The sequence below is a fragment of the Sceloporus undulatus genome, chromosome 1 (assembly GCF_019175285.1).
Source record: "Sceloporus undulatus isolate JIND9_A2432 ecotype Alabama chromosome 1, SceUnd_v1.1, whole genome shotgun sequence".
In the NCBI taxonomy this organism is placed as follows: domain Eukaryota; kingdom Metazoa; phylum Chordata; class Lepidosauria; order Squamata; family Phrynosomatidae; genus Sceloporus; species Sceloporus undulatus.
Genome location: NC_056522.1, coordinates 214,762,992 through 214,784,142, shown reverse-complemented (window position 1 = coordinate 214,784,142; position 21,151 = coordinate 214,762,992). Strand labels below are relative to the sequence as shown.

The following is a 21,151-nucleotide window of genomic DNA, read 5'->3' as shown; positions in this document are numbered from 1 at the left end:
TTATTTATATAGCGCTGTAGATTTGCACAGTGCTGTACATAAAACAATAAATATAAAAGAGTAAACCTGCCTATGGTGTACAAGAAATAATAGGATAACACATATAAAATACATAGCAATACAGGAAATGGTTCAATAAAACAGGCAACAAAAAAGAACATCAAATAGCAAGTGACAATCATTCCAGTTACATTCCATGAATACAGGCATTTGCTAAACTGCTGGTGAAAAGGCTATCAAAGTTCCTATAAATCCCATAAACCCAATAATTCAGCAGCTCAGTAGAAGTGGATCCCATCCTGGTAGAAAGGCAGAGTATAAATCCAATAAATAAACAAGAAATACAGGTCAGTTGGTGCTCTCTTGGCTGAAAGGAATGACCTTAATGCTATGGAGTTAGAACTAAGCTTCTGTGCATATTTCTAGTTTGGTTAGGGACTGGATGCATCATGAATGCTGTGTTCACAAGTCCTCCTTCCAAACCAACTGCTTGCAGAATTCATTTTTTGGAGAAAAAACTTCAACAATAGTGCCAGCAGGGCAGCACTATACCTATGTCTCCGCTGCCTCCTCCTCATCATCTGAAAGATTTGTTGCTTTTTAAAAGGCCTCTGAGCATACAGCTACATGACCTCACAGCTGGACTGGAATCAGAAACCTGACATGTACCAAACTTGAAACTTGATGTGTTTACAGTACCTTCAGGATATTAAAACTAGAGCTTGGGGAAATTCTAACTAGGAGTTCCAAAAATCCAAAAAGGAGAACTTTGCAAAGCTTTGATTAAAATAGTATATAGTGTGGCTTATTTTCATGGTTAAACTCTTCTGACATCTCTATCAATGTGCAACTTTACCTAAAAGGTTATTTGGCTGCCCTTAAAGAAGTGTTCCATCCAACATCAAGGCCTTCCTAACAATATTTGTTAAGGAAAATCCATTTTATTTTGTTGCTAGCTTTTGAAAATGGATTTAAGTAGAAATGAAAAAAAAAAACATTCTTGCATGGAACATGATTTTCACAAAGAGGCAACCCACTGTGTCTCACATAATGCTTACATTGCATCGTCCGTTACTTTGTAAATGTATATGGCCTCCCAGTTTCCACTTGTGATTTGGGTTGCTTTTTCCTATTAAAAAACACAACAAATTAGAAGTCAGATATTTTATTGCTGATGCACATCTTGCAACATATGGAACTGTAGTTTCATTCTTTGCATGACATACCACTGAGTCTTTGACATAATGAATATGCTTGTATCCATTCTTGTCACTAAAAATTTTGTAGTATGAAATAGTGTCCGAAGTGAAATAAGGTGCTGAAACAAAGAACTGAGAGATAAAAAAGAGAGAAAAACAGAAACTGTAGATGAAACAGAAATGAAAATTGTACAGAATAGGCAGACTGACCTGATCAACTCCCCCAACCTTGAATAAGCCACAAGATGGCACATCCATTTTATCATGGAGATCTTATCATAAAAGTTCAACAGTAATTTACAAGGCACAATCCTATGTGACTTCACTCAGTAGTAAATCTCACTGTGTTTAATAGTTCTAGCTCTAAGTAAGTTTGTATAGTATTGCAGCCTTATTCAGATCGACATGCTATGTTTTAAAAACAGCACAGTTTCTTTTTCTGAGTATGAGGCTAGATATTGAACTCCTTTCTACATTCATTGCATAGCATGGATCTGTCAGTTTTTTCAACCTGTGCGTGTGAAGGTACAAGCTATTCTGGGACCACCAAAGTGCATGTAAGGAGGGTCTGATCCTCCCTCCTAAGCTTGTTTTATTTTCCCCTAAATTAGGAATGCCCTTGATTTTTAAAAAAAACAACAGAAAATATTCAGTTGCCATAAATAAAACCTTTTTCTTTATTTAGCCCCTGTGTGGAGATGGGGGAAGGTGGTTGAATTTAGGTTAAAAAGTAGTTTAGGGGATGTTTAACTCTTTCCCTATGTATATACTGTGGATATAGTTCAGAATGGGTAGATCCTATTTTTCCTACCATTGACTGTTCTGGCCAGGACAGCCAAAAAAAACCCATATGGATGGCTGCAGTTGCTAACCTCTGATTTACGTACATCATTAAAATCAAGGCAATTAAACACAAAACAACAAAACTGAAAAGATAAACTATAGCAATAAAATTCTGCTACTCAGCTACAAATACTGATAAAGAAATATCTTTAAAACAAAAGGGTATGCTAAAATCAGCCTATAGCTTTCACCACCTTACAAAACAAAGGGAGGAGGTTGTTTGCTTTTTACCATCTTCCAAAAGGTCTAAAGTGCTGCATTTTGTGTTTAAGGCTAACACTTTTCCTGCTGCTTGCCTAAAGCATTTGGGTCCCTTGGTTTTTTTCATAAAGCAAGTTTTGTAGCCACATTAATAGACAATTGTCTATCTTTATTTAGGGTACAAAATTGGATCTTCAGGTAAGAGAGTACAGCTTTCATCAGGAAAACAGCACAGGTTTGTTATTGTAGTGTTCAACTGCCTAATTCCAAACTCATAGAAAGGTAGATTGTATATTTTTGTAATTATTTAAATGGTAGGTCGCTAACCAATTAAATATGTTTTTTCTTCTTCCAAATCAAGTACTCTGATCTTGTATCTCTAGTACAAATGTCTACAGTCTAGTTGTGGCCACAGTCCTTTCTGATATTAGGAGAGAATACAACACTTAAAGATACAGACTTATCCTTGTAGACATGCTACATAATTAGTTGCTATAGACTTTGGTCTTTATTACTTTTAAACCTTTTAAATGTCAAAATTAGCATTGTAATATGAACAAATGATGGGGAAATTGCTTTCATCCTTCCCAATTGCTTTATGGTAAGAAAATTGATCAGAAACAGCATATAAGAAAATAGGAATGTATTGAAATTTCTGTATTTGCAATTCTAAAAAAATAAATGCATGCCTCCTTTTCTGGCTGCTGCTGCTTTTTTTCTTAAAAGAAATTTCATATTAATTTATTTTCAGAAGATCATTTGTGCTTGTTACTGGTAAACAAAAATTGTTTTTTCAATTAAATCTGTTTAAAGGTATGGGCTAACTACCAGAGTCATTGTCATAGACTACTAAAGAGCTAACTAGTGTTCCCAACAATCAAAAGTTTCAAGATAGTAAAAATCATACTCCACCAGCCCATCCTGTGTGGCTCTCCTCTACATGCTGCTGATTCTGTAAAATTAGAACAAGGCAACAGTGTTAGGATGTGCAGTGGAAGTAGAAGGACACTTTCATATGAAAGAACACATTTTTAAATCAAAGATGGAAATTGAAAACTAAGGATTAGTTTGGACATTGTCTTGGGTGACAACAGTTTTCATGCAACAGAAAAACCAAGATGCCCCCCCCCCATCAAAATATAGCGTCCAATTTTGAAATGTGAGCACTTATCATAACAGGCCCATAGCCACATCTGCAAGAAGAAACTATAAATATTAGTGGGTCCAATGATCAGTATCAACACCCATTTCTAGAAATTTTCTTCCTCACCATTTGTAGCACATTTGTAAAACTAATGAATCTTAATTATTAATCCATAGACAAGCAACCCCCAAATACTGTGTATTACAACAGGGATAGCTCACACCAACTTACCATTGCTGGCGGAAAATGACATACACACTCTGCCTCAAATATTGTGATAACATTGAAGGCCGAGGGTTTGGCCAAAAAATGTACAGTAATTATCCCTGCTAATTAAAACACCCTGACACTTGAATCCTGTGAGCCCTGGTTCCACTACATCATGAGACAGTGTCTGATGGTGTCCCGCCAGCAGTGATTAAATATTATTCAGATGGCTTCTGTACATGGAATGAGCATGTGGATTCATTCTTTCTCTCAGACAACACATTATTTTCAGCAATCTCTGTATTGATCATGCATAAGAGCACTTTCACATTAGCTTCATCATCCTAAAATATTTATGCCATTTTCACTGTTTGAATGAAACATTTTCTACAAAACTAGAAAGGTGTGATATTACCAAACAATAGAATTGCACTGATGTTCTAAAAGCTGACCACATAATTTGAACATCAGTTTAGGATTTACTTTCAAACTTCTTAGTTAGCTACCAAAATGTCTAAATTAATACACAATTTAGATGTTTAGTGTTCTAGTTGCTAAAGGAAAATAAATGATCAGTTTATTTGTGTGGCAATTTTGCATTCTGTTGATTTATGAACATGTAGCATGTTTATTTGCTTTTTAGAGTTATTCAAGTACTGTTGATCAAATGTTTCTTCATGGTCTGGAGCTCCGTGAAATGTTTTCAGCAAATTTCTTTTCTGAACAAAGCATTTTGCATGTTTAAAACTGACAATGCTGCATCTCATCAACAGTCAGGGTTATTATGCATCCTGCCTTGTGTGAAGTACTGAATGTGCTAAATCTGTGATATAGTGAATATCTGAATGGGAATGTCAAATGGTCAAGAAGTTCCCCAAGATAATGTCTGTGGGATGGGTGCATTCATTTGGCTTTGTATCTCATAAAGGCAAATAAAATGCAATCAAAGTGGGCATCAAGAGGCAGCATTTTCAGGCAGCAATGGAGGGCCTGCTGCTTGGTTTAGTATTCCAACCCTCAAATGACTGTGGCTTGGCTACCATTGCAGCTCATCACAGTGACCCACAAGATCACTGTGCGATGTTGTTGGCCATTCCACTTTGTTGCTGGACGAGTGATGGTGCCTTTTGCATCACTGTCCTCTTGCACTAAAGCCCAGCATCTAGATGTTCTTGGAGAGATGGTATTATGACACACAGACACTGTTTGGACAGAAGAGAGCTGAAGAAAGGAAAGAGGGGCTGTTTGCTGATAGGGTGTGTCTGGAGTGGGTGTAGACAATTGGCAGTGGTGCCAAGGTCCTCTTCACAGAATCTTATGGGGCAATTTTTGAGACATGGAAAGTGTGAGCTATAGAACTGGGGGTGGGCAAGGAGGGGAGAATTTGCTCTTTGTATTTGAATAAGCACTGTTTTTAGGTAAAAGTGTACAGATTCCTTACATAGGAATCCTCCCAAGTCCATCACGTTTAAAGCAATAGTTTATGTTACAGAAGTGACATGAATGATAACAGGAAGTCATTAACATATTGGATGCATTTCCTCTGGGTCATTTCCTTGTAAACAAACAAACAAGCTTCATTTATATACCGCTTCATACCGCCTAAGCAGTGTCTAAGCGGTTTACAACTGTAAGCTAATTTGCCCCCAACAATCTAGGTACTCGTTTTAGCGACCTCAGCCTGAGTCAAGCTTGAGCCCTTTTGCTGGTCTTGAACTCGTAACCTTGTGGTTTTGAGTGAGTGGCTGCAGTACAGGCATTTAACCACTGCGCCACCAACTTCCATTATGCTAAGAGTGCTGGCTCTGATCACATTAAACTTGTACAGCTACAGTTTAATCCAAATGAAAAATGCAACCTAGTTGACATCCACTGAATTGCTCACATCTGAAAAGTTGGTCAGATATATTGATGGCCTTGAAGACCTTCAAAATGATCACAGAGATTCTGACTTATTCAGAGATGTATTTGCTAAGTTAATGCACACAAATTCAGTACACACCTCTGGATCTGCCAGAATATATCACCTAGCATTATCTGCTATATTTTTTATTATCTCCCAGTATATAAAGTCAGCTATGTTACATACACATTATTACTTCCAGTTTAATTGAAAAAAAAAGGCAAGAGATGGAATTAAAACCACCTAGAGATCTTTTGAGCAAATATGGCTTAATGGAGTCCTCCCATCTGCTCACACTTCTGTTAACTACCTACTAGCGCACAGATTGATATAATAAAAGCACTTTCTAAACTGAGTGTGATAGAGGTTTCAATAGCAGCTCTCATTAGCAAGGAAATGCTGAGGACAGCAATTCTTACAGGACTATTATCTGATGTTGCCAGGATGCTGAACACTTTAGTTCCATGTCTACTGAAATACTTCATATTTCCAATCATGGTAGACATATCCATCAATTTTGGTTTCAACTAGTCCCCCATTTTTTTAGTTCCCAAGTCTATTTCATCCCATTTCCATATGAACTGGCAATATTTTTAATGAAAGTCTATTCAAACCTCATATGCATTTTTCTGTTCATTTCCTTCATCTACACATCTTTCTATGTATTTCTAATAAACACATTTTTGCAATCTATTTCTCTTTCACAAGATGCATTTCTCATGTGTTATTGTCACTAACAGATGCACCATAAGTCACTATAGGTCAACAGGTGAGTTGAAGGCGCACACACCTGTGTGTTATTAATCGGAGAATTGAATCACAACATTTGGAACAGGGCAAGTATTGGTATATAATGGTGTTTGTGCATTGGCTGGAGAAGTGTGAAACTGGTAGTCTGCCAAACCAATTTCTCCTTCTATTCCTGTTTCCTACAAACAAACAAAAAAACCATAAAATCCCACTCTGTGTTTCATGGAGTCTCTGGTAATCATGGTGAAAACAAGGTAAAATACACTGATGTATCAAGGGATGTAAGAAGAGCTAAAAAAAAAAAAAAAAAGGTGTCTGTGGATGAGAATCTGATGTGGCACAGCCAAATAGGCATTTTTCAGGTTGTTTGATATGTTGTCAAAAGGAAGAGAAGTGGAGCAGAGAAGAAGGAAGCATGAATACTTCAGATCAGATCTCTCTTCTTTAGTATCTCTAATCAGCTGGGGGAAATTTTCTCAGACAAATGCTTGAAAACTAGAAAACTCTCACCATAAACTGTAAGAAATGTTTGAAACCTCAGTGTTTACTTTCTCAGAGGTTGGCAGAGATTTAAGAAGCAGCAGCCTTCCTGGCAGGTTGTAAACCATGGTGGAGATGGGGTTATGAATCTGGTGGATTTTTTCCCCAAAATTATATTAGTGTCTTTGCAATCTATATAACGCAAACAAGAAGGTCCACAGGAGGAGATCCAGCAGGATTTTAACCCTGCTTTGGGTGACATCTGCTCACAAAAGAAAAAAAAACAGCTATTTTCACCTATTTCTTCTCAGTTATCCCTGAAGCTCACGATGACCACTCACGCTGCTTTGAAGGGCCCCCAACTCTCCAAAGACCATGGAGGGTAGGCTGTGATGTGTAGAACTGGTGGAAATTACTTCACCACCACTACTGTTAGTGGATGTTAGAAAGGCCCAGTGGACTGGGACTCAGGAGATCCAAGTTCTAGTCTCTGCTGAGCAAGCTAATACATTGGCTCATCTTGGAGCTGTCACACACTCTAGACTTGACCTACGTTAACTCACGGGGCATTTGTAAGAATACAGTGTCAAAGAGCAGTGGCCATATCCTCCAACATTTCTCAGATAAAAATCAGAAAACAGGTAGCCAAGCATATCAGAGTGTGGTCAAGATGTCAAAAGTTATTAATGAAGAGAACACACCTGCTAGGAGATAATGCAGCAGTTTGCTTTTATGTGAGCATACTGTAAAGGGCAAGATTCTGCCACAACCTGTCCTCTTCCCTGCTAAATGAGTGCAAACTATTAAGCTTACCGCACAGCCCCCAGGGATGGGATCAGGGTGTGATGAAAGGGAGTGGGATGGGAACAGAATGGGGGCTATCACCAATTTCATCACATGCCGGAACACTGTCGATGCCGCTAGAAGTTCCCATTCCATTCCCAATCCGTCCCAGAGGAGGTGATTTTTAGGAACACTTAGTAGTTACCAGAAAACCCTTCTGCAACTCTTATTTTAAATAATGGTACCTTTGGGCAGGTCCAGGATCTTGAGTGATCACTGTAGTCACAGATGGCTGAGACAGAGAAGTTCTGAACTCTTTTCAGCCACTGCACACAGATTCGGTTATCTGTTACCCATGTAATCCAAGTGACATAGTGGTCACTGAAAAGAGGAGAGAAAAGAGTGATTTAATAAAAGTGATAGGAGTCAACCTATGATACCGTTAATTAATTCAAATGTTACCTTTTTGACCCACATTCCCCAGCCAGCATGCTCAAACTTCACAGAACTGCTTTGTACACAATTTTAACTTGTATCAGGTGACTTTTGGTGTGCATGGGGAGAGGGGCTCTGTTATGCTGGGCACAAGGTCCAGAAAGGAGCATTTTGGGAGCAGGATAGGAGTGAAGTGGTGAAGACTTTAACTTTACCTTGAGTTGGTGTAATGTTGGGATGGGGAAAGTGTAGCCCATGGGCCACATGTGACTCCTGGGACCTTTGTGTGGCACCCAAGTGTCCCTCAAGTTCCCAAAATATAAATTTTTTTACTGCTCTGAAATGACTAAAAGGACTTAAAGCCTCAAAGCCTTCTGCAAATAGCCAAGACTGTCCCCACTATGGGCCATTTTGCTGTATTTCACCATTTTTAAGCCTGAAGGCAATGGCAAACCTCTAAATAGATCCTGCCAGCAAACCCTATGATAGGATAGGATAGGATAAGATGAAGATGACTTGAAGGCATATAAAAACAACAACAACAACAGATTTTTTTGTCCAAACATAAATTGACAATCCAGATGTGGGGGTGGGATTCTACAGGTGGGAAAATCTATTAAGATTAAAAAGCTTGGTGAAGCCATTCCTAATCTGCTCCCTGCCTCTACCCACCAAGGGCTTCATCACACAGGTTCAGATGGACTTCCTAAATTAATTTACTGAGATGGACAATTTATGTCAGCTGTCTGCATCTTGGGATTTTATCACACCAGGCTTGTAAAATGTCACAATTCCTTTAGTCTAGGAAATGCAAACATACCAGTTTACAGACAATCATTATTGCACAGCTCTTCCAAATTGCCATGGTACTGCTGCAGTCCAGGACTCCATCTTCCACATGTCAGCCTCGATAGCCTTGCCTCCCTGCTCTATGCCCTTCCTAGCATGCTTTCAGTCTGTATTTTTATTATTACTATTACTTTAGTACAATTCTGCAAACACAATAATCTATTAGGTTAAAAGAAAAGAAAAGAAATTGGGGGGAGCCTGTTTGGGAATAGTGAGGGGAAGAGGAGAGGTGCATAATCACAGTTACTTGCACCACGTGACTTCTTTCATATCAGAACTGCAATGGGAGGAACTTATCATATGCACATCAACAGTGGAAAAGGAGTGAGATTGAGAGACATTGACGGGTTTTGTCTGTCAATGAGAATGAGAACTCCAGAAGAGGGTGGACTATAAACTGGCTATTGGACAGACACAGCATCATGTGATAAGGTATAGCCAAAGACACTACTATCCTACTCTAATTCCATCTTTCAAGCCTCATGTGATAAAGACCTTAGATCACACACTGAGAATACTATGTATTGATTGCAGTTAGGGTATCAGCCTTAATGCTAGTTCCAGGTCCTTGCAGTATATTGAAACCACTATAAAGAAAACAACAACCTTGTAAGGGAGATGGGAGGAAATCCCTGGTCAAATGATTTATAAATAATATTCTGCTACTTAACAAAAGTAACCAAAAAATGAAAGAGAAAAGATGTATTTGATATTACCCTGATGCTATTGTTGCAGGAGCAAGTATCTCCTTAGGACCAAAATGTTCAGCAGTAGTCGTATCTACAACAAACACTCTAACTGTAGGATTTTTCGCCCCAGCCTTCAAAGGAAAAGTATCAGTATGTTATTCAGAATGATCTCTATAGGATTTAATTCAAACATAATTTCTTTTTTTTAAAAAAAAATCACTTGCTTTGCTTAAGAGGATAGGAGTCATCATCTGTTTCAGGCATTTTCTGTAACATGTTTCTTATCACTCTTTTAGATTGCCTCTGAGAAACCAGCAGCCGGAGGTTACATGCTGCAGTGTCACAGGCCATTTGTCCACCATGTTTTCATACCCTCCAACATTTCACAGATGAAAACCGAGACATGTATGGCTAAGGAACATCAGAATGTGCTCATGGTGGCAAAAGCTGAAGGACAAACCAGCAAGGAGAGGCTGAAGGAGTTTGCCCAAGATGTCTGCAAACACTCCCTAGGAAAAATGGAGGGCATTTCTTTTTTAGCAAAAGGAAGTGGACAAAAGCCTGTTCACTTCTTGTTTCAAAAACAACATCTCTCAGTACTAAATTGGCCCAGCCTGCTCCCCAGATGTGGTGGAAATATCCCCATACAGGTGTATGGGGGTATCTGGGAAAATATGGGGGCATTTGGGAAGCTTTTGGAGCAAATATATACAGTGGGCCGCTGAGGTTTGGTTCCAGAACCCCCATGGATACCAAAATCTGTGGGTGATCAAGTCCCATTAAATACAATGGCATAGTAAAATAATAATAATAATAATAATAATAATAATAAATTTTATTTGTGTTTCCCCGCCTCTCCCATAGGATCAAAGCGGGATTACAGACTAATTAAAAAACCATTACAAACAAACAATATCATAATAAAATCCAATAATACAAAAGCTCTAAAAACAATCATGCAACATACATATCCAGGGTAGGCAAAGAATCAATGGTATCAAAAAATTACAAACTTCATTCTTCAGGGGGGAAGGCTTGACAAAAGAGGAAGGTTTTAAGACTCTTTTAAATGATTCCAGGGGGGTCATAAGACGGAGCTCCTTGGGAAGACTATTCCAGATCCACGGGGCTGCTATAGAAAAGGCCATCTGGGATGTGGAGACTTATTTGGAAGATGGTGTTTCCAACAGGTTCTTCCCGGATGTTCTAAGTGTGTGGGGTGGATTATATGGGGAGATGCGGTCCCTCAAGTAACTCAGGCCCAAGCCATATAGGGATTTATAGGTAATAACCAACACCTTGCACTGTGCTCGGAAGCGAATAGGCAGCCAATGAAGATCTTTCAAAATAGGTGTTATATGGTCAAACCTAGACGCACCAGTGATCAATCTGGCTGCCATATTTTTGGTGTCCTTCATATAAAATTACAAAATCAAGCTTTGCTTTTGGGAAGTTATATATTTTTAACAATATTTTCAAACCATAAACACTTGAATCCATTGATAAAAAATCCATGGATATGGAGGGTTGACTGTATATGACTTTTAGGGGGTATGGGAGGGAATTTTTAACACACTGAAGCCCCCAAATTTTGCATTTGGAAGCATTTTGGACCAAAATTCTTTCTGACCCTGGAGGGCCCTAAGGAGCCACATGTTGCCCGTGGGTTGCACTTTGCCACTCCAGCCTTGACTGAGCACATCCACCAAGTAAAAGAAATGGGCTAGGTCCTTCATAAGCCAGTTTTTAAATTTAATCCTAAACATTAACATTCATGGGTTTTTTGTGGGTTTTTTGGGCTATAAGACCATGTTCTAGAAGAGTTTGTTCCTGATGTTTTGCCAGCAGCTGCAGCTGGCATCTTCAGAGAATCTCTCTGAGGATTTCAACTACAGCTACTGGTGAAATGTCAGGAATAGAATCGTCTAGAACATGGCCTCATAGCCCGAAAAACCCAGAAAAGACTATGGATGCCGGCTGTGAAAGCCTTCGACTTCACATTAAGATTCATGGTTAAGTCCAAGAAATGAAAAGTTTACAGTAAAATGTGATAAAATCTTGTTGAACAGGCCATGTAAATCAAACAACCAAGTAAAAATAAACAACATACCTTTGGATATGGAATAGTTATTTTTCTAGGATATTGAGTGTCACCATAATAGGAATATTCAATCAGTGGTATTTCAGTATCATTGAATTGTAAATATGCCACATTTTTTGCATTTGGAGACCACCATAGTGCATATTTTACAGCCAGCATTTCCTCTAAAAGAAATCACATTAGATATCATCCATATTCTACTAATGCTACAAAAAATATTATGGTATACTATTATATTGTACTACAACATTTGCAAATAGCCACATTTATATACAGTATTGTTTCTCTGATAAGTTGCCAAACTAAAATTGTAACCCAATGTCAGGCCTAAAACTAAAGTAGTACACAACATGCTAATTATACCATACTGGTTTGTCATCAATATTTTCTCCTGGATCAATATCCTAAATCTAATTAGAAGGGGGAAGGCACAATGGTGCATATGCACTGACTGTGAATCCAGTCTAGTATTGCATAATATGACATTATTCCAGGCTTGTTTAGATACTGTGGTCAAAAACATGTTATCAATCTGTTTTTTGCCTGCTTAACCTAGCTTTTTAATTTATTTATTTACTTGCTTATTCATTTATGGCATTTTATTACTGTCCACCTGTTCTTAGCCACCATGGATGTCTTTCTTGTCAGAAATTAAGCATATAATTTTAATAAATACTAAGTTTGGAAATAACTCACTAATCAATGCATTAAAGTAATAATACACTATCTTTTTTAAAAAAAGCAATTATCCCAATGCACTGAATTCATCAATAAAATTTAAAATCTGCTTTATTCTGTTAGGAAAACAGGAAAGTCTGCTGCTTTAGGATTGGGAGGAAGGCATCACATGGCTGTTGTAAAGCAGATTGATCTGTGTGATTTCTTACAGAAGAGAGTAGGCAAGAAGAAGAGGTGAAAGGATAACTTTCTGGAGCAGAAGAGCTGAGTTTGTGGATCAAAAGAAGAGGCAGAAACAATGCAGTGATTCAATTGTGCACAAAAAATTGTTCTGGGTATCATCAGAAATTTCAGATTAAGAATTCTCCACTGTTGATTTAGTTACTAATCTTTGCAGGTCTCCACTTATTGATGTACTTTGCTTTAAATGTTTGTAAGATGCCTTGCATTCCATGCAAGGGAAAGGTGAGATAAAAATTAAATAGACAAAAATAAAATATAAAACAAAAATAAATGCTTGCAGTGGATCACTCCTTATTAACCTTTAACAAAAAAAATGAAGAGTGAATGAAGTGTGTGCATTTATGGAGGCTGAAAAAAAAGAGGGATGCAGATGATTAGAAGGTGAACTGAAGAGCATCTCAGATTTGATTCATGCTCTGGATCAGCCTTTCTCACGTTCACATTTCCCAAATATATTGGAATTCCACCATTCCCATGCAACAATCCTACTATGGGTTCTGTAGCCCATGTGGGAAAAAATTCTGGATTGGAGGAAGGCAACTTTAAAATGACAAAAAGAGACCTCTTGAAGGAGCCAGTAATGAGATTCCCCTAAAATCAACAGTGACAATCTCATTGCCAATCTCTGTAAATTCTATGGTCTGGCCAAATATTTTAATTTGTGTTAATTATCTATAACTATTCTATCATTTCAATCATTACTTTCTATGTTCCAGTTAATAACATTGAACATTATCAAATTTATTTTCAAATTTAACTTTCCACAGTCTGAATAAAAAAGCAAGCAAACAAGAATATTAAAGAGATTTCTCAGGTCTTGGATTTCAAACAAAACAGATAAATTCATGGCGGAAGATGCACCACCTCCCTTGGTTATTTGCAAATCTTGTGACATGTCATTTTTTGGCTTGGGCTGGCCCTGCCATTAGGCAGAGTGATACAGCTGCCTAAGGCAGGAGATACTCATTGACACAGAACAAATGCTATGTGAGCTGTAACTAGCCCACAACCTACACTTCTATCTTCAAGTGCAAGGCAGGGCACTATCTTGTTGCTAGTCTTGAATAAGATTCAGCTGCCAGTTCAATCATCTTTTGTTCAGGAAACTGGGTAGTTGCAGAATCGGTACAACAACTTCCCCAACCACCAGTGGTCATGTCGGAAGGCAGTTTATGTAGTTTTCAAAAGTAACTTTCACAAGCTCTGGATGGGAAAAACTGTCTTGTCATTTGCCACAAGCAGACTTTTCTTCCACAGACCCAAGACTGATTTGCCAATCAGTTGCCATTTTACTTTAAACGGCTAGGAAAATTATTTCTATACTCCTCAATACCTACATTTTCTGAATGCTAAAATATTTCAATGTTGGGAATTAGAAGTAAGCCAAGGGATAGGGCACATATTTGCTTTTATTGCTGTATGGCACTGTGCAAAGCATATAAGCACTTGACAAATAATAAATCATGATAATTAATGTTGGGCCTAAACAGACAGGCCAAAATAAAGATGCTTTGGGTCACTTTGGATGTATGCTGTTTAAATGACACATGCATCTCAAGAGGCCAGAAGCTGTGTCAAAGCTGCACTTTAGTCCTAAGGACTGGAGCATGGCTTTGGTGCGGCATCTGGCCTCTTAGGATGCATGCATCATTTAAACAGCATACCTCCAAAGTGACCTGAGGCAGCTTTATTTTGGAATGTCTGTTTGGGCCCAATCACAGCTTTCTGGTCAGCAATTAGCTTTTACCACATTTTGAAGAAGAAGTGGGAGATGGAGGACCAGGACTTCCACAGCTTTCAACATGGCCCTTTGGCAGGTGCCAATACCATAGAAAATTACTTTCTTCATCATCTATCTCTTGCCTCTAAATTAGTAGCAAATATGTCTGGTACAAGGTCTAGAAGACCAGATTTAGCATAGGGCCAGTTGTTGCTGATCCCTAACAAAAGCATTTTATTTTATTTTGTAACGTAATGTAGCATTCAATACAGTTAACATTTTGAAAATAGATCAGTGGTCAGGATCCAGACCTGCCCTTCCAAGAATATGAAAGGACTGAGAATCCATGAAGGTTGGAGGAAGTGGGAGTCAGTAGTTTTTGTTGATTCCTCTTTCTCCATATTGTGCCGTACCTCACTGTCCACCATGTTCTGGAAGTGTTTCCCAGCCATCTAGGGCAGTTTTTGGTTTTTTTGAGACACAGAGAGCTGGAGGTGAAGGAGAAATCAGTGGAAATCGCGTCCTTTCCCTTCCCTTCTCTACCTGCAGAAATGTCCTTTTGGCAGTTCTGTTCCTCACTAATCTCGATCAAACCTATTAGTTTTGCAAGGTTTACTTGTATATAGTTTGCTCTTCCATCCCTCTGATCAGGATTAGATTACATATTTAGTTATTGAAATATATGTCTATATTATCCTTGGCCAAAAAGTAGTATGTTATTATACAAAAGGTTCCACTAGACTGTCTCAAAATATCAAGAATTTCTGATTCTTTTTGTTTTGATTGTGTCTGTATATGGATCTAGTCTTCTCTTAAAATATGTTGGGTTCCCCTTCCTCCTTGGAATCTTTTCCCTTCCTCCTGCCACTATCCTATGTCACATCCAGCATCTTGCAACATTTCAGAAACTGATTTCCGCCAATTTTCACTGAGACTTTTTTTAAAAATTTAGAAGTTATAGTCAAAAGTGATAAAATGTGCCAGTAATATTACCTTTAGCTTTTAAATATTATGGCCCGATACAGATGGGTGAGAAGTGGTGTGGTGCCACTGATTTTAGAGTTCTGGAGTGTGCAGCAACTGCACACTTCAGAACCCTAGTTTGCATCAGCAGCACCATGACTGCGTGGCCCTGCTCACACGGTGCGCACATCCATGATGCATGCACAGTGCAGCATCCACACATCCAGGTGCCATGCTTGTGTCATAGATGCGCCACAGAGTACTAATGGCAGGTTGGCATCATCGCCTAACCTTTCAGAGCTCCCTTTTTGGGGCGGATCGTTGTTGCGACCATGTGGTTGCTGCAGCAACAATCCGGAAGAGAAAGGGGCATCTCTGGCTGCCCCTTTCTGTACTGGGCCTATATTAGTTATACTATATTTTGTTTTAGTGTTAACATTTCTCTTTCTCTTGCTTGATCTCTGGTGAATGTGTGTCCTGGAAACAAAAGCTGTATTTACTTGGTGACCTTCTTTACTAGTTCCAAGGGCAGAAACACATGACAAGTAATCAATATATTTGTTTTTGGAAAACAGTGGGTTATTTTAAACTCACTGGGATTAATGGGAATAATGGGGAATAAAAAGTTTTTGTTAATGCTGGCAGTTTCCAGGAAACAGTGAGATGAAGAAAAATAAAATACATAATAAAAACCTGGCATTTCCTGAGACTTTTTTTCCAGTCTGAAGGTGCCCAAAGATAAACAAAGTATCAAATCTGAAGCTGGACAAAAAGGAACATTCAAGGAAACATGAAAGGGGTGATGTATGATTAGAGTAGGAAGAATTTGATCATGACATGACTGTGTTGGGGTTTTTACTCAGATTTTTCTAAGGAAAGACTCATCAGGCTATGAAAAACCTAGATGCAGGATGTTAAGAAACCTTGTTCCTTTTGAGAAATGAAAGCATTATGAATAAAGAATGTTCAGCAACAAACTATATTTGGCCATTATTTCGTGGCATCAGTGATTTTTTTAAACCAAACATTTGACTTGCAAAGAAATAAAATTGACTGTAAGATTCAATTTACCTTCATAAACCCAGTCTGGAATTCCATTAAATATTTCATTCCAATAACCGTTTTTGGTTATTTGAATAGCAGGTTCTCTGGGATCTTGTTTTAAATAGATATTATTCTCATAGACATAAGCCTAGGAAGAAAAATCCAAATTTCTTTTCAGCACATACACAAAATATAAATAACTGTATGTGGGCAAGGTTATTGCAAAGAACAAAGCACATCTGAATATGTGGCTGGATCCAAAGATGAAGCAAACAGGAGACATTTTCATTTGTACAGAACAAAGGTATGCCAATTATCAGCCCAATTTCCTGGACAAATGGAAATAGTTTCCACACAAAGTAAGTTAGATCCAACCCATAGACGCTATAACATAATGTATACTAGCCTTCTCCACCCTAGTGTTCTCTAATGGTCATGGAGGCTGGGGATGAGCATTGTTCTTCAAGACGTCTTGGGGACATTTTGTTTGGAGTAGATTGTCATATCCAAAATAGTGTGTTCTAGGTATATGACCCTATTGCCTGAGGTTCAGATATGTCCTTTCTTTGTGGGTTGAGCAGAGATTCAGCCAGAGTATGGCTGAAACTCTGCTCAATCATGAAAATCTTAATGTCTAAGTGCAAGTAATTATTTCAAAGCCCACTCTATCGCACAGATGTCTTAGGCAGACTAAATGCAATAAATATTTATTTATTTATTTATTTACATGCCCATCCAGAAAGAATATGCTATAGATATGGAGAAACTGCTAGGTTCTGATGTACTAAAGCTTGTGCCAGTCCAACTGAAATGTTACACAAGAAACCAGATCTGTACCCATGCTTTTGTGAGCCTATAAGCAATTGTTTGACAAAGCCTGATTCATCCAGCAGAGACACAAGAGAAAAATAGTATACATAAATACATTAAAAAGAGCCATATTGGACTAGATCAAAGATACATCTAGTCTTACATTCTCTTCATTCACTGTCCAAACAGCTCCCTCTTGGAAGCCTGCCAGAAAGACATGAAGACAAGTCCACTATCCATTGTGCTTTCCCCAGCCACTGAAATACAGAAGCATCTGCCTTCTAATATTGGAGATGATATAAAGTGCTGATGGCCCTAACTTGCATGAGCATATCTCATTTCTTTTTAATGCCTTTCAAGTTGGCAGCTATAACTACATCATGTAGCAGTGAATTCCACAATTTAATTCAGGGCTGCAGGAAGATGAACTTCCTGTTATCTGCCTTGCATCTTCCACCATTCAGCTCAGTGAATGACTCCAGGTTCTAATATTATGAATATTGTAAGATTATTCCCTCTAGCTTTGTGATCATTAATCCTTCCTCTCACTTCCTTTTCCTCCAGGATGGGAACAGCAGAAGGAAGAATGAGTTAAGGATCATTAGAAGTAGTATGAGCAGTGCTCATATTAGGAGCCCTGGTGGCGCAGTGGTTACATGGTTAAGTGGTTAAATGCCGGTACTGCAGCCACAACGTTGTAAGTTAGGTCCTAGAGGAGGGCTCCAAGGTCCACTCAGCCTTCCATTCTTTCATAGGTTGGTAAAATGAATTCTCAGCTTGTTGGGGACAATTGGCTTACACACTGTAAACTGCTTAGGGAGTACTAATTCACTGTTAAGTGTTATAAAAATGTACTTGCTATTGCTATTGCTCTCTCAGAAAGGTAGGAGTGCTGCCAGAATGCACTGTGCGTTCCCACTGCATCACAACAAGTACATCCCAATAAGTGCGCAAGACAAGCCTGAGACAGAGCAGCAAACTGTATGTACCCATACGAACACTCCCAAAGACACATTGTATGGTATCCAAAGGCAACCAAGCTATTCTGGCATATGAGACAGAAAATAATCTAAACATTCTCCTCCCTCTCTGGCAGTAAATAATACAGTAACAACAATCACCTAGATAACCTTGTCCTTCCCTATCATGGCATCATGAGTTCTGCTGCCTGAGGCACCTCCTTCATTTGCCTAATGTTTGGGTTAGCTTTGCATGCTCCTTACTTCCAGCTCAAGGATTTAAGGTTTCCCTTCAGTTTGTATAGAGTGACAAATTGTGTCTTCCTGCATGGTATGAGGTTGGACTGGATGGCTCTTGTGGTCTCTTCCGACTCTATGATTCTATGGCCAGAATCTACGAACTTGAGGACTGCCATGTTGTTTTGTACCTCCAAGTCATTTTTTACTTATGTCAACCCTAAGACAAACCTATCATAGGGTTTTCTTAGCAAGTTTCTTTAGAGAGGGTTTGCCATTGACATTTTGCAAGGAATGACATAAAAGGCCCCAATTTATTAATTCTTGTCCTTTGCTTTGTCTAGTTTCCCACAAGCCAAAGTGGTTCAACCTGGCTCAAACAATACTTTGCAAAAGCACAGCCTCCCAGCACCCTTCTAACGAGGCATATAGCTCTATGAAGCATTGAAGTGTTACTATTAAACATTCAATATTCTTAAGCACAGTCAATAAACAGAGATAAAAGGCCTGTGAAAATGATATCTGAACAAACACCATAATCAAACAAAGCTCCTACTAAAGTAACACTATTCTCACACTTCATTAGTTTACTGACCAATTTGTGTCCAACGGGTGACCAGGATATATACTGAATGTTATGTGGAAGCTGAGATTCGGTGGCAAAAACTCTGTAAAAGCAAGAAAGAAAGACAGAATGATACAGGGCTTTCTAAATTCAGTATTTCCTGATGACTTCAATGCTATAATGAACAGCAGAAACGGAGTGAATGTTGAAATTCATATGTGCCAGGCTTGACAATTATTTTGTGAATGCCTCCAAAACAAATGTGTTCATCCCACTATTTTGGATATGCTCAACTGAAAGGTGGAAATCATATGCAGCTGAATTTCTACATTTACAGACATTAGCAAAAGTTCTCCAGGCTTGCCACCATTCATTTGCGCACAGTACCATGCATGCAACTTCACATATACCATACTAATATGTATATTACCACACAAAGAGACACACACAGATAACACCCAGAATAGTCTGGGAAATATAAGGACCCTAGGGTGATGAAGACTGATGCTAGTATGCAAAGGGATCTTGTAGCACCTTTGAAAAGAATTGTGCAAAAGAAGTTGTAACATGAAATTTTGCAGATTTACTTCTGCTTCCTCAGATGCATGGAGACTGATCTTAGACTCTTCAAAGCTTTAAAATTCATTACCCAGAACTGTACAAAAGCTAACTTCTTTTTTCTCTCCACATGAACATCATGGATGAACTGTAAAGCACTGTGAAGGATGAGGATGATGGCAGGATCCTATTATGATTGGCTGGGCCAGCAGCAGGAAGGGAGAAGAAGTATCTTCACTGATCTACCCAGGGAGCAAATGGTATCCCACAACTGAAAAGGACATGTGGGAATATTCAAAAACAGAATAATTCTACAACAGAATTTCAGTGGACATGATAGATGAGGGTATATAAAGGTGTGTGTGTGGGGGGGGGTTAATCTCAGATTCCTATCCCCCTCCCCTCCAACTTTTCACTATTCAGCCAAGCAAGGCCAAAGGTTAAAAATAAGTTAGCAAATCTGATTTATGCTTCAGTCTTACCCATTTATGAGATCATATATGTGATAAGATGCTGTATAAGAGTACCTCCAAAGCTGAAAATGTTATAATTAGAGAGATAAAATAGTTAAGATAGTAGCATTAGACAGAAAAATAATTACATAAGCTTCTTTTTTCTTATGAAGTCCTTCATTCCTCCCAGTAGCAGAGCAACTCTAGAGAAAAGTTCAATATAAAGGCCCTCTTAGTACCAAGTGTCATCATATGAACCTGAAGAGAAGCTTCTGGAACTATTCCCAGGTGCTGCTAGTGGTAGCACCAGAAAGTGCACATCATCATATCAACTTTTCACTCAAGCATAGTGTCCATAGCACCAACCCAAGTCCTTCGTGTAAAAGCTTAGGACCTCCGCACCCAAATCAGTGAGACCCACTGGGATAACCCTCTTTTGCATGTTGTGTAACCACCATGTGACACCCTCACCATTCGGGAGCATTTCCAAAAGTGGAAAGTAATAAGGCAATCGTGTTTGAGATACTCTGTTCCATATGACATAATAATCAAAGTGTCCCTGTTCTCATGAGAGCAGAAAGGAAGTTTTGGGAGTCACAGACATAAACCCCACCACAAACACAATCCCCACCAGATCAATGCTCAACTTATCTATGTTGAGTTTGAGAGATCTGAATGGTGGCTGCTATTCATGTTCAAGCAAATAAAATTAGATGCCCCCCTTCTTCTCTATCCCATTTACACAGGCAAGTTGAGGGCATGAGTGAGTGGAGATCAGGAAGCTGTTGGAAAGTTGAAAATGTGTGTTCTTGCTTCCTTTTACAATCCTGAATGGCTGTTTAGGGCTCATGTCATAATCATGATTTATTAGTCCAAATCTATCCATCTCTTTCTAAAATGGTTGCCCATTATGCCAGCTGGTGAGGAGACAACTGGACAGGGCAGAGTGACATTAGCTTTGGTTCTATTTCCCCTGCAGATTAACAATGGGAAAGGTACAGATCTGAATGCTACCTGTCCTTTTTAAAAACAAAAACAAACAAACCTTCATTTGTACATGTGCATATTCACAAAGCTTAGATGATCTGCTATTTTGGAATACCATTCCCAGAATTCCTTAGACAACAGGGCCAATGGAAGTTGTAGTCTAAAGTAACCTCCAGCCCCTTGGGAACAAAAGTAGAGGGTTAACCCACAGGTTTCCTGGTAAAGGATTTTTTTAGCAATATAATATGGTCAATCCTTTGCACAAAAGCATTGTGAAGGGAATTTGCCCCCACGCCACGCCACCCCACCACATATAAACACACAAGAATTCATTTATCTTGGAGGGCTTGG

At 38.7% G+C, this 21,151-nt stretch overlaps 1 protein-coding gene across 9 annotated transcripts in view; it reads right to left on the bottom strand.

Moving 5' to 3' along the window:
* LOC121932104 (fibroblast activation protein alpha) overlaps positions 1 to 21,151 on the bottom strand; it is a 134,814-nt gene that overhangs the window by 38,735 nt on the left and 74,928 nt on the right. For all 9 annotated transcript variants that reach the window (XR_006104269.1, XM_042470473.1, XM_042470483.1 and 6 more), the window contains 9 exons: positions 19,844 to 19,896; positions 18,834 to 18,906; positions 16,260 to 16,380; positions 11,594 to 11,748; positions 9,511 to 9,614; positions 7,756 to 7,891; positions 3,151 to 3,195; positions 1,227 to 1,331; positions 1,059 to 1,129 (listed from right to left, as the gene is read on the bottom strand). Coding sequence is in view for 8 of the 9 variants with exons in the window: in XM_042470473.1 (XP_042326407.1) it covers positions 1,059 to 1,129; positions 1,227 to 1,331; positions 3,151 to 3,195; positions 7,756 to 7,891; positions 9,511 to 9,614; positions 11,594 to 11,748; positions 16,260 to 16,380; positions 18,834 to 18,906; positions 19,844 to 19,896 (863 nt within the window). In the remaining variant the exon portion in view is untranslated. The remainder of the gene's footprint in view (positions 1 to 1,058; positions 1,130 to 1,226; positions 1,332 to 3,150; positions 3,196 to 7,755; positions 7,892 to 9,510; positions 9,615 to 11,593; positions 11,749 to 16,259; positions 16,381 to 18,833; positions 18,907 to 19,843; positions 19,897 to 21,151) is intronic.